Genomic DNA, 11,329 nt, shown 5'->3' on the forward strand with positions numbered 1-11,329 from the left:
GCGCGTCATCGTCAGTTGTTTCCTGTCGCGCGAAGACGGAACTAGTACAGATTTTAGCTGCCCCAGACACCTCTGTTACTCCGCGGAAGGCTGCTCAAAAAAAAAAAGAAAAAAAAGAAAACAATGTCAAGTGCCAAGAAAAAAAAAATCTAAGCTTGATAGTGACCGACGCTGGGCAAGAACGAGAGTGAACATTGGTTTGACATTTCAGCGGTGGAGGGTTGAGATCGGACTTGGATTAGAAAAGTGATTCACAGCTTTCTTTCTACTCCAAAAGGTAAGAAGCGAGTATCTTGACATTTAGAAGAAAATGTGTTGTTTTCAAATAGCAGTAATTACCTCAAGATCGATCACTTCTCGGTCGTAACTATTGGGGTAAAAGTGAGGTGGATGGCAACATTTAGCGTGAAAGGGGCGGCAAAGTTGAATGTAGTAGAAAAGAATGACTTTATGAAGAATAGACGTTCCATTCCGCGGCGTTTCAATCAGGCTAAATGTTGCCTTATTTTCCTCCGTGAAAACAGCCTATTGTAGCTACATTACGCTAACGGAATGTGAACGGTACTACTGAATGGCGATAACATTCATGGCCATATCACACTAAGTAGTGAATGGGTGTATTGTAGTGATTGGAACATAATTCACCCACGGAACGTTGGGACGAAGGGGGAGTTTGTTAGGATGAAAGGATGAAAGGATAAAAGGACGAGATGTTAGTAGGTCTGTGAGCCTCGCGCAGGGTGAGTTGTTGTTGCTGTTAAACGCTGAGAAGCTGATGTCAATAAATCGCCGGTCTTTGGCTCCGGACTTCAACACTCTGCCTCCGACTCCCGTGACTGCTCGCTACATTGGTGACCCCGACATCCACCTCGTTGACGTTTCCGAGGCTGATAATTTGATCGAATTGAGCGACATGGCGAACTCCGCTGATCTCAAGTTACCGGAGTTTTGGGAGTCGGCCGCGGCGACGTGGTTTGTACAAGCTGAAGCTCAGTTTGCCATCCGGGGAATTACGGACGATTCCACGCGCTACTACCACGTCGTGGCCGCGCTCGGGAGCTCCACGGCGGCCAGAGCCGTGAGTTTTATCACCTCTCCCCCGGCACGGGATATGTACGCGGGGCTCAAAGCGTACCTCCTTAAGACATTCGAGCTGTCACGGCCGGAACGGGCTCGACGCCTTTTCGCCATCCAAGGCCTGGGGGACAGTAAGCCGTCCGAACTAATGGAAAAAATGCTGAACCTGCTTGGCGCGGAGGAGCCGAACTTTTTGTTTATTGAACTGTTTCTGCGCCACATGCCTCCTCATGTCCAGACAGCGCTAGCGAACACTACCATCTCCGAGCCACGTGCTCTGGCGGAGGAAGCTGACCGTTTTTTCCTGGCTTCTGCGCGCGCCTTCCCAGTCCCGGCGACCACAACTGCACCTCATAAGGCACGCGCTGCCGTGGATGGCCGATCAGCCCCTGGCTTATGCTATTTTCACGCACGTTTTGGAACCAAGGCGAAGAGGTGCCGCGCCCCTTGCTCCTTTGTTGCGTCGGGAAACGGCAACGCCTCCACTCAGTTGCAGCTGTGAGTGGGGGCGCAGAGTGCCGGCTGCTGTTTGTCATGGACACCCTCTCCAGACTCAAATTCCTTTGTGACTCCGGCGCCCGCAGAAGCGTGTTGCCTGCCTCGGCTGAAGATGCTGCCGGGGGCACTCACGGCCCGCACCTGTCAGCGGCCAAGGATGCACCGATCCGGACCTACGGCACTAAGACAGTGGATGTATGTTTTGGTGAGCGCCGGTTCACTTGGGACTTTGTCACGGCGGACATTTCTTTTCCCCTTCTTGGCGCGGACTTTTTGTGGGCCCACAGTCTACTGGTGGATGTAAAAAATGGCCGCCTGTTGGACGCTTTGACGTTTTCCACTGTTGCTTGTGGGTGTGATGTGGAGACGTTTGAGGGCCTCGCCAGCCCGCTCTCAGATGACGACGTGTTCACCCGGCTTCTTGGAGAATTCCCCAGCCTGACCACGCCTAGATTTGCAGCCACTTCTACCAACCATGGGGTCGAGCACCACATCGAGACCGTAGGCCCGCCGGTTCACGCTAAGGCCCGATGCCTCAGCCCTGATAGATTGGCCACAGCTAAGTCCGAATTCGCCAACATGGAACGCCTTGGCATAATTCGTCGTTCGGACAGCCCGTGGGCCTCGCCTCTCCACATGGTTCCGAAGTCGGACGGCGGCTGGCGACCGTGTGGAGACTATCGCCGCCTCAATGATGCCACGACGCACGATCGCTATCCGGTCCCGCACATACAGGACTTCTCTGCCCACCTGGCAGGTGCAAAGGTGTTTTCCAAGGTGGACTTGGTACGGGGCTATCACCAAGTTCCGGTACATCCCGCTGATGTGCCTAAGACTGCTGTGATAACACCTTTCGGACTGTTCGAGTTTCTCAGGATGCCATTCGGCCTTAAAAACGCGGCCCAGTCTTTTCAGCGTCTCATGGACTCTGTTCTCCGGGACATGCCGTTCGTCTTCGTCTACTTGGATGACATCCTAGTGGCCAGCTCCTCCATCGGCGAACACCTTTCACACCTCCGGCAGCTTTTCTCCAAGCTCAGCCAGGCTGGACTGATTATTAACCAAGCTAAATGTGTCTTTGGTGTGCCCTCCATCCAATTCCTCGGCCACCTCATCAACGAGGACGGCGCCACCCCACTCCCGGCAAAAGTGGAAGCTGTTGCCGCTTTTCCTCGACCCCGGACGGCCCAGGGTCTCCGGGAGTTCCTCGGGATGGTGACTTTTTACCACAGGTTCATCCGCCACGCTGCCCATGTGATGCACCCGCTTTACGACGCACTTAAGGGTGTAGCGCCTAACCGTGCAGTCGACTGGACCGATGTGAGAGTCAAGGCTTTTGAAGAGACGAAAGCTGCGCTGTCCCGAGCGGCCTTGTTGGCCCACCCGCGGCCGGATGCCCCGGCCGCCCTCACTACTGACGCATCCGATTTTGCCGTCGGGGCCGTTTTGGAGCAGCGCGTCGAAGGTGCGTGGCAGCCGCTCGCCTTTTTCAGCCGCCGGTTAGTCCCTCGGGAGCGCAAGTACAGCACGTTTGACAGGGAGCTCCTTGCTGTCTGGCTGGCGATCCGCCACTTCCGCTTCATCCTGGAGGGCCGTGAGTTCATGGTCTTCGTCGATCACAAGCCCCTCACCTTCTCCATGTCGAAGTTGTCCGAGCCGTGGTCCGCGCGACAACAGCGCCAGCTATCGTTCATATCTGAATACACCACGGACATCCGACATATTGCTGGCAAGGACAACGTGGTCGCGGATTGTCTGTCCAGGGCAGCCGTCAACACGGTACAGCTGGGCCTCGACTTTTCCCGGATGTCGGCCGACCAGGCTTCCGACCGTGACACCCAGTCGCTTCGGGGCTCCGACACCGGGTTGCAAGTTAAACCGGCTCATGTTGACCTGGCCGGACCCTTGGACGTGCCCCGCGCCCCCTGCCGCGGACGCCCCCCTGGGCTGCACCTTGTGGACCGTGTGGGGTCCCTTCCAGTTGTTCCTGCATCCCCGCCAGTTGGTGCGCGGGACTGTTCTGGTGTTTCTGCTGTGTCCCTCCCGCCCTCGCTCCCTGGGTCCTGTACCCGCAGGGGTCGGGCAGTTTTGCCGCCCCGTTATCCGGAGTTTGATTGTGGGTGAATTCTGGGGGGGCTTGTGTAGTGATTGGGACGAAGGGGGAGTTTGTTAGGATGAAGGGATGAAAGGATAAAAGGACGAGATGTTAGTAGGTCTGTCAGCCTCGCGCAGGGTGAGTTGTTGTTGCTGTTAAACGCTGAGAAGCTGATGTCAATAAATCGCCGGTCTTTGGCTCCGGACTTCAACACTCTGCCTCCGACTCCCGTCACTGCTCGCTACAGTATATGTTTTTCACAATCGTAAATTTCCATAACTGACAGCCCACCTTTCGGCTCATGCACAATGACGCTAGCCTGGGGACGACATACACTAATAATGACTAGAATCAGGTTGACGTCCGTCGAGCGGGGTGACTACAATATGTAACTGCATATTAACATCGGAATGAGGTCCAATTAATTGACGTAATTTGCACATCGTTTTGGAGTACAGCACAGGACTGGACTTCGACCGACTAAAGCAATATGATCTGCACGTCCCGTGGACATCAATTGTTTAGTGGGGATCGAGAGTCTCATTCCGTGAAGTGGCCAGCTTTGTATAACATTATAAAACTTCTTACCTCTGAATACATAGTTTAATTGGATATGAAGAGCCCAGTCTTCAGTATTGAGATCGTGCACGTACGAGTGCGCGCAGCGTGTACGAGCGTGCAGTTTGTTTTCGGCCACAGATGGCAGTAGAGATTTGAAATTTTAAATCTTCCATAGGCAGTTGTAAAATAATTGTAAATTCACAGTAAATTGGAACTTCATCTGCATTACTTTCACAGTAAATTCCTGTAAACTTGTGCATTACTTTTACAGTACCCACTGTAAAAGTACAGGGCCTTGTTGTAATGATGTACAGCAAAATATTGTAATTCCCCAGCAATGTACTGTAAAATCACAGTAGTTGCTTTGCCACTGAAGCTGTGAAGTTACAGTATATAGTTGTGCTTTTACAGCAATGCATTGTAATATCACAGTTGTGAAATTACAGTAAATTGTTGTAAGTAAATTCACAATAAATTGCTGTAATCCTTACTGTGAAAGTAATGCAAAACTTATCCAATAATTTACTGTAAATTCACAGTAAAAATTTTTACAGTGTAGCTGCTTTAAGGTATTATTATTATTATTATTATTTTTAACTATGTTTGGCCTTTTTTTTTTATGACAATGTATACCATCCATCCATTTTCTTAAACGCTTCTTCTTCACTAGGGTCGTGGGGGTGCTGGAGCCTATCCCAGCTGGCTTCGGGCACTAGGTGGGGCACACCTTGAACCAGCCAATCACAGACAATGTATACCAGAATATTAAAAAAAAAAAAAAAAAAAAAAACTACTTAAGGCTTTTCTTATGGCTTTTTTTGAATGACCACATCTAGTAAAGCATTTTTAAAAACATAACCTTGTACAGTAAGGCATTTATTGAAAAAATAAAACATGTATACAAGGTCTTTTATCATAAAAAAAAAATACTGTAAATAAATAAATGACCATTATAGTAATGTTTTTATTATTTCTTTAAAAAAAAATATGAATACATTTAAAAAATAGCAATATGTGTATATATATATATATAAATATATATATATATATTTTTTTTTAAATAAACGACCATGTATAGTAAGGCGTTTTTTTGTTTTGTTTTTATTTTATAAAAAACAACCATGTATACTAAGGCATTTTGTGTTTTGTTTTTTAAATAAAAAAACAAACAGGCTTTTTTTAACAACCATGTTTAGTAAGGCTTTTTTTTATTTTTTTTTAATGAATAGGTTTAGTAAGGCTTTTTTTTTTAAACGACAATGTATTGTAAGAATTTAAAAAAAAAAAAAACAAAAAAACAAAAGCATATATAGTAAGGCATTTTTATTAAATGACCATGTATACTTAGGCGTTTTTTTTTTTTTAAATAAAAAACAACCATGTATAGTAAGGCATTTTTTTAAATGACTATGTAAACTAAGGTGTTTTTTTTTTGTTTTTTCGTTTTGTTTTTGTTTGTTTTTTTAAATAAAAAAAACGACCAGGCTTTTTTTTTTTATTGTTATTTTTTAACAGCCATTTTTAGTAAGGCGTTTTTTTTTTTATTTTTATTTTATTTTTTTTTTTAATGACCATGTTTAGGAAAGTGGTGTCTTTTTTTTTTTTTTTTTTTTAATTGACAATGTATAGTAAGAATTTTTTTGTTATAAAATAAGCATGTATAGTAAGGCATTTTTATTAAATGATACTAAGGTATACTTAGGCGTTTATTTATTCTTATTTTTTAATAAAGAACGTCCATGTATAGTAAGTCATTTTTTTAAATGACCATGTATACTAAAGTGTTTTTTGTTTTTGTTTTTTTAATAAAAAAAACGACCATAAAAATAAGTAAGGGTTTGTTTTTGTTTTTTTTCTTTTAATGACTATATTTAGTAAGGCGTTTTTTTTTCTATGACTATGTTTAGTAAGGCGTTTTTTTTTAATTGGCAGGGTATAATAAGAATTTTGTTTTTAAATAAAAAAGTAAACATCATGTATAGTAAGACATTTTTTTACATAAAAAAAAAACATGTATAGTCAGGCATTTTTTTTAAATGACCATGTATACTTAGGCGTTTTTTTTTTGTTTTTTTTTTAAATAAAAAACAACCAGCCATTTTTTTAAATGACCATGTATACTAAGGAGTTTTTTTTTGTTTTTTTTTAAATAAGAAACGACCGGGCTTTTTTTTTTTTTTTTTTTTAACAGCCATGTATTTAAGGCTTTTTTTTTTTTTAGGTAAAAAACTTTTTTTGGGTTGTTTTTTTTTTAATTAAAAAAAAAAAAACGACCATGTATAGTAAGTCTTTTTTTTTATTTTTTTTATCCATGTTTAGTAAGGCGTTTTTTTTTGTTTTTTTTTTAATAACCATGTTTAGTAAGGCGTTTTTTTTTAATTGACAGTGTATAATATAATAAGACATTTTTAAAATAAAAAAAAATAAAAAAATAAACCATATATAATAAGACATTTTTTTTAAGTGACCATGTAAACTAAGGTGTTTTTTTTGTTTTTTGTTTTTGTTTGTTGTTTTTATAAAAAATAAAAAAAAACGACCATGTATAGTAAGGCTTTTTTTTTTTTTTAAATGACTATGTATACTTAGGCGTTTTTTTTTTTTTTTTTTAATAAAAAACAACCATGTATAGTAAGAATTTTTTTTAATGACTATGTATACTAAGGTGTTTTGGTTTTTTTTTTTTTTTTATAAAAAAACGACCATGTATAGTAAGACATTTTTTAAATGACCATTAAGTACTAAAGTGTTTTTTTGTTTTTTTTTGTTTTTGTTTTTAAGACCATGGTTAGTAAGGCCCATCCATCCATTTTCTTGACCGCTTATTCCTCACAAGGGTCGCGGGGGGTGCTGGCGCCCATCTCAGCTGGCTCTGGGCAGTAGGCGGGGTACACCCTGGACTGGTTGCCAACCAATCGCAGGGCACACAGAGACGAACAACCATCCATACACATAAGCACACCTATATGCTTATGTACATATGCTATACATTTTTTCTTTAAATAAAAAACAACTATGTATACTAAGGCGTTTTTTTGTTTGTTTGTTTTTTGTTTTCTTTTTAAATAAAAAATGACCATGCATAGTAAGGCTTTTTTTTTATGACAGTTTAGTAATTGAGTAATGCGTTTTTTTTATAGATAGAAAATGACCATGTATAGTAAAGTGTTTTTTTTTTTTTTTCAAGAGATGTATGGTAAAGCACTTTATAAATAAAGTTGAGTTGAGTAAAGCTTTTATTTTATTTTATTTTTAAGGACCACCTATATTAAGGTGTTTATTTATTTATTTTTACTTTAAAAAAAGACCACCATGCGATTCGTAATTTTATTTTTCTGTTTCCTGGCTCACTTAATGGTGATTGTTTATTGAAAATACAGATGTGCAATTTTAAAATGACACACTCTCTCCTAGACTATGGGAATGCCCTGAACTCTGTCATCCCGAGTTGCGAATTCGGGGGAAAAAAGACCCCGACCGGTTTCAGTCTGTCGTCACGACAATTTATCGGAATCAGCCATTTTGTTGTTTACATTTGCCTCTGACGCTTTAACGTCGCAACTGCGACAAATCCCAGCGAGTTCTACCCAATTTCCTCGCTTCCTCGAATGCAGCATCATTCACTCGCGACTCCCATTTTTTGCCCCGCCGGGCCGACAGGAGGCGCTCTCTAACATTCTAGCTGATGCCCGGATGTATGACGTCAGTTTTCAAATAGGGCCCGGCAAACGGAAGTGGAAAAGATAAAAGATACGTTCCTGTTTGTTTGTTGTTTAAGGCGTTGCTGATGGTCCAAATGTTTCACGTCGTCAAATGTTTCTACTGCGACTGTTTCCAGGTGCAACAAGTAAGAAGAACGCAAACTTGAAGTGAACGGCTAGCGGCTACGCGGCTACGCGGCTAAGCCGAGCGACAGTGTAGATAATGTTTAATAAATGTTTTCGCATGAAACATTCTAACATTCCGCCTTTCCCCAACGTGCGGCAGGTGAAGAAGGTGAAAAAGTGGACGTGTAAACTCTGCGGGGAGAAGCAATCTTTGCTCAAGGTAGGGGCTGCTTATGTCATCATGTTTACGCCGCGTTCAGCCTTTTATTATTGGAATATTCTTTTGGAAATGTGATCACATGACTCAGGAGTTCGGCGGAGGCAGCGCAGTGGACTGCAGGCGTCACGTTCAGAAGCTGAACGCCGCCAGAGGCGCCGCGTTGGAAGAACGGGATACCCTGTCGCTATGGTAACCGACAAACAGGCTTTTTTTTTTTTTTTTTGTCATGCTGAACGTTGACGTCAACATGATTGGCAGGAAGCGGCAAGAGGAGGAAACAGGAAGTGAAGACCGGCAAGATGAACAAGTGAGACGACGACAGGCATGCACGCGCCAGCAAACTCCTCAACTGGTGTGTATGTCTGTGCGTGCGAGTAGGTAGTCCACCCGCAGGTGAGCCGTTGGAGCAAATATGTGGCCGCACCGAATAAGGATGACGCTGAGGACATGCTGCGTTTCCAGGGCAACAGCACAATTGACAGGTGAGGTGCTTGTTCGGCCACATGTAACTGGCTATATAGGCCAAGACTTTTGAAGTCGCGAGGCGGCCATATTGCTCCTCCCAAGTAATGCTTCTCGTCATACCATCCAATACATTTACAATATCGAACATTTCAGACAGTACTTAGCAGAAACAGCATCATTTAGGATGTTTTCAATTTGTTAAACATAAAAACGAGGACTGGTGTTTACGGGAGGAAACTTTTAGATTTTTTTTTTCTTTTTTTATTCAAGATTTCTAACTGTATTCAACAAAAGATGACTCTGCCAAATGAAATACTGGGTCTAAGGAACTGAGCGATAAGCAGCACATACCTGATACTAACTACCTACGAGCTGTATATATCTTGCCTACATATTATTCAGGACCAAAACTGCAAAATTCAAAATAAATAACGAAATGAGTGAAAATTAAAAGTGATATAAAAAAAATAATTAAAAAATGTAATATATTCATTTTATACATGTATATTATATATATATATATATATATATATATATATATATACACACACACACGTGTGTGTGCTTTTATTTCCATTTATATATATATTTTTTATACAATTTCGGATTAGTTAAAAAAAAAAAAAATGTTCACTTTTTGTCATTTAATTTAGTCATTTATTTTTAGTTTTCGTCTTCCATAACATATACTGTATAGTTGATACAGTAGTCTGCTCGTGAGAGGAGTGGCGGGAGGAGCAAGATGGCCGCCCTGTGACTTCAACGGCTTGCACTGGGGTGTTCGGGCTAAATCTGCTTTTCAGTCAAATGTTCAGATCAGTGGGCCACGCCCACTTAAAACCACATGGATTTTGTTTCTTAACTTGCACGTGCGTGTCAGGAAGAGGAAGCGTGACGACGGATCTCAGGTGAGCTCGGCTACACGTGTGCTAAGCTAGACTAACACTATTGATGCTAAGCTACTTTTTGTTTTGTTTTACTTGGATCAGTCAGACGTTGACGCCGTGAACGCGAGAGCGCGAGAGCCATCGTCTTTGGGCGACAAGGCCACAGGCCCCCCCAAGACTGCCATGACGTCATCTCGGCCCCCGTTTCGCACATCCTCCATGTTTGACAGCGGGGAAGACTTTGATGTCAACTTGTGATGAAGATTGAAGTTGCTATTTATTTTGATGCAACGTTTTTGTAACACTGAAAACGATAACTTGTTGAAATAAAACATGAAAGCTGATTAAAGTGTTTTTTTATTGAGTATCAATAGTTTGTATGACAGCTTTTTAAGCTAACGAGCGTCTTGCTAGCTAGGAAGCTAATTGGTGTCATCAGATCAGCGCGGGTTTTCGCGGGGCTTCTTGGCGTACTGGATTGCGTCCAGGGCAGCGCCAATGTCGAAATCTTTGGCCTGCAGCAGGCGGGTCAGCCAGCCGCCCTCGTCGGTGAAGCCCATGGCCAGCATGTGACTCAGAGACTCCACCAGTCGGGGGTCCGCCTCTGAGGGGAGGAAAAAAGTGGCCCCTGTTTAGCGTCACGCTCATGAGGGAAGGCGGCGGTGACGATGTTTCTTACCTGGAGGAAGGTGAGGGTAGAGCGCTGCCGCCTTCAAGCCTGAAGGAGCCTTTTGGACCTCAGCAGGAGCGTCTTTGTTCTGGTCCCCCTTCGGGTTTTGGTCCCCGTCATCCAGGTCCGGTTTCTCATTCTGCTGCAGTGACTGCAGTTCTCCACTAGAAGGGTCCACCTCCTTGCACGTGACGTGAGTCCATTCTTCGTCGACGTCTTTGGCTGCGTCGACTGAAGCCTGACGCAAAAAGACAACATTCCACCATGACGTCATTTGACATTTGGACGGAACAATTCATCGCAGTTTAGTAGAACGCAATTTGGGCGGGAAAAAAAAGAAAAGAGAAAATGCTCCATTTCCGTCAGTTAAGTTTGACTTTTTGTCCAGATAAGTCGAGTCCAAATGATAGCAGTTACGGTGGGACGGATCACATGTGTCACAGTTCAGATCGGATGACAGATTTGAGCCACAGATTGGATTGTTATTCGGCTCAGAAACCCCCCCCAAAAATGAATACTTTGTCTTCACTTGTTTTGTAAAATACTTTTCCCCATTGACGTCACTGTATTTGAAGCCCTTCCAAAAGTTAACTATTGCCATAAATGATTCAATCTGACCTTTGACACAATGGCGATGTCATTTTTTTATCAAATATTAGGTGCTTTGCTGGTTCAATTTGTAAGGCGGAAGTCAAACGCTCAGTTCAGTAAAACCCCGCCTCTCCCCATGTGATTGCCACGCCCCCGGCGAGCCAACTGCAGTCTGCTGTTGTTGGCGCTCTTCAATAAACATTTCAAACAAAATGGCTCCTTGCCGCAAGAAATCGTGGTGGAGGAGGGAGAAGACGAGAGAGGAAAAAAGGAGGGAAAAAAAAAAAAAACCTGGGCCAGTTTCGAACTGGTGATCTGCTGCTTACAGAGCAAGCACACTAACCACTATACTGTTCGTTCCTTCTGGGTTTTTTTTTTTTGGTGAGGAATTTGCATTTTAACACAGCTAAAAGCTGGAAAAAGTTGATTTTTCATGTT

General features: G+C 43.1%; 2 protein-coding genes across 3 annotated transcripts in view; one reads left to right on the forward strand and one right to left on the reverse strand.

The window, feature by feature from the left end:
• Positions 1 to 7,899: 7,899 nt before the first annotated feature.
• Positions 7,900 to 9,973, forward strand: mrnip (MRN complex interacting protein). Of its 2 annotated transcripts, none has more exons than XM_077531110.1 (7): positions 7,900 to 8,078; positions 8,219 to 8,278; positions 8,367 to 8,467; positions 8,537 to 8,585; positions 8,657 to 8,760; positions 9,624 to 9,651; positions 9,737 to 9,894. In XM_077531110.1, exons 1-7 carry the CDS (start codon positions 8,019 to 8,021, stop codon positions 9,749 to 9,751), a joined length of 417 nt encoding a protein of 138 aa, XP_077387236.1. In that variant the 5' UTR covers positions 7,900 to 8,018; the 3' UTR covers positions 9,752 to 9,894. The 2 variants fall into 2 exon arrangements, with proteins under 2 accessions (XP_077387236.1, XP_077387235.1); XM_077531109.1 differs by having other exon boundaries at positions 7,903 to 8,078; positions 9,733 to 9,973.
• sqstm1 (sequestosome 1) overlaps positions 9,972 to 11,329 on the reverse strand; it is a 10,696-nt gene continuing 9,338 nt past the window's right edge. The window contains exons 7-8 of the mRNA XM_077531100.1: positions 10,310 to 10,538; positions 9,972 to 10,234 (exon numbers count right to left, since the gene is read on the reverse strand). Coding sequence (XP_077387226.1) covers positions 10,071 to 10,234; positions 10,310 to 10,538 — 393 coding nt within the window. The 3' untranslated portion in view covers positions 9,972 to 10,070. The remainder of the gene's footprint in view (positions 10,235 to 10,309; positions 10,539 to 11,329) is intronic.

The sequence above is a fragment of the Festucalex cinctus genome, chromosome 9, assembly GCF_051991245.1.
Source record: "Festucalex cinctus isolate MCC-2025b chromosome 9, RoL_Fcin_1.0, whole genome shotgun sequence".
Lineage (NCBI taxonomy): Eukaryota > Metazoa > Chordata > Actinopteri > Syngnathiformes > Syngnathidae > Festucalex > Festucalex cinctus.

Excerpts from the sequence above, each read along its gene's own strand:
- mrnip (XM_077531109.1), top strand. The coding sequence starts at position 8,019 with ATGGTCCAAATGTTTCACGTCGTCAAATGTTTCTACTGCGACTGTTTC. Across the intron at positions 8,586-8,656 it reads AAGACCGGCAAGATGAACAA|GTAGTCCACCCGCAGGTGAG; the intron begins GTGAGACGACGA and ends GCGTGCGAGTAG. Across the intron at positions 8,761-9,623 it reads GGCAACAGCACAATTGACAG|GAAGAGGAAGCGTGACGACG; the intron begins GTGAGGTGCTTG and ends CGTGCGTGTCAG.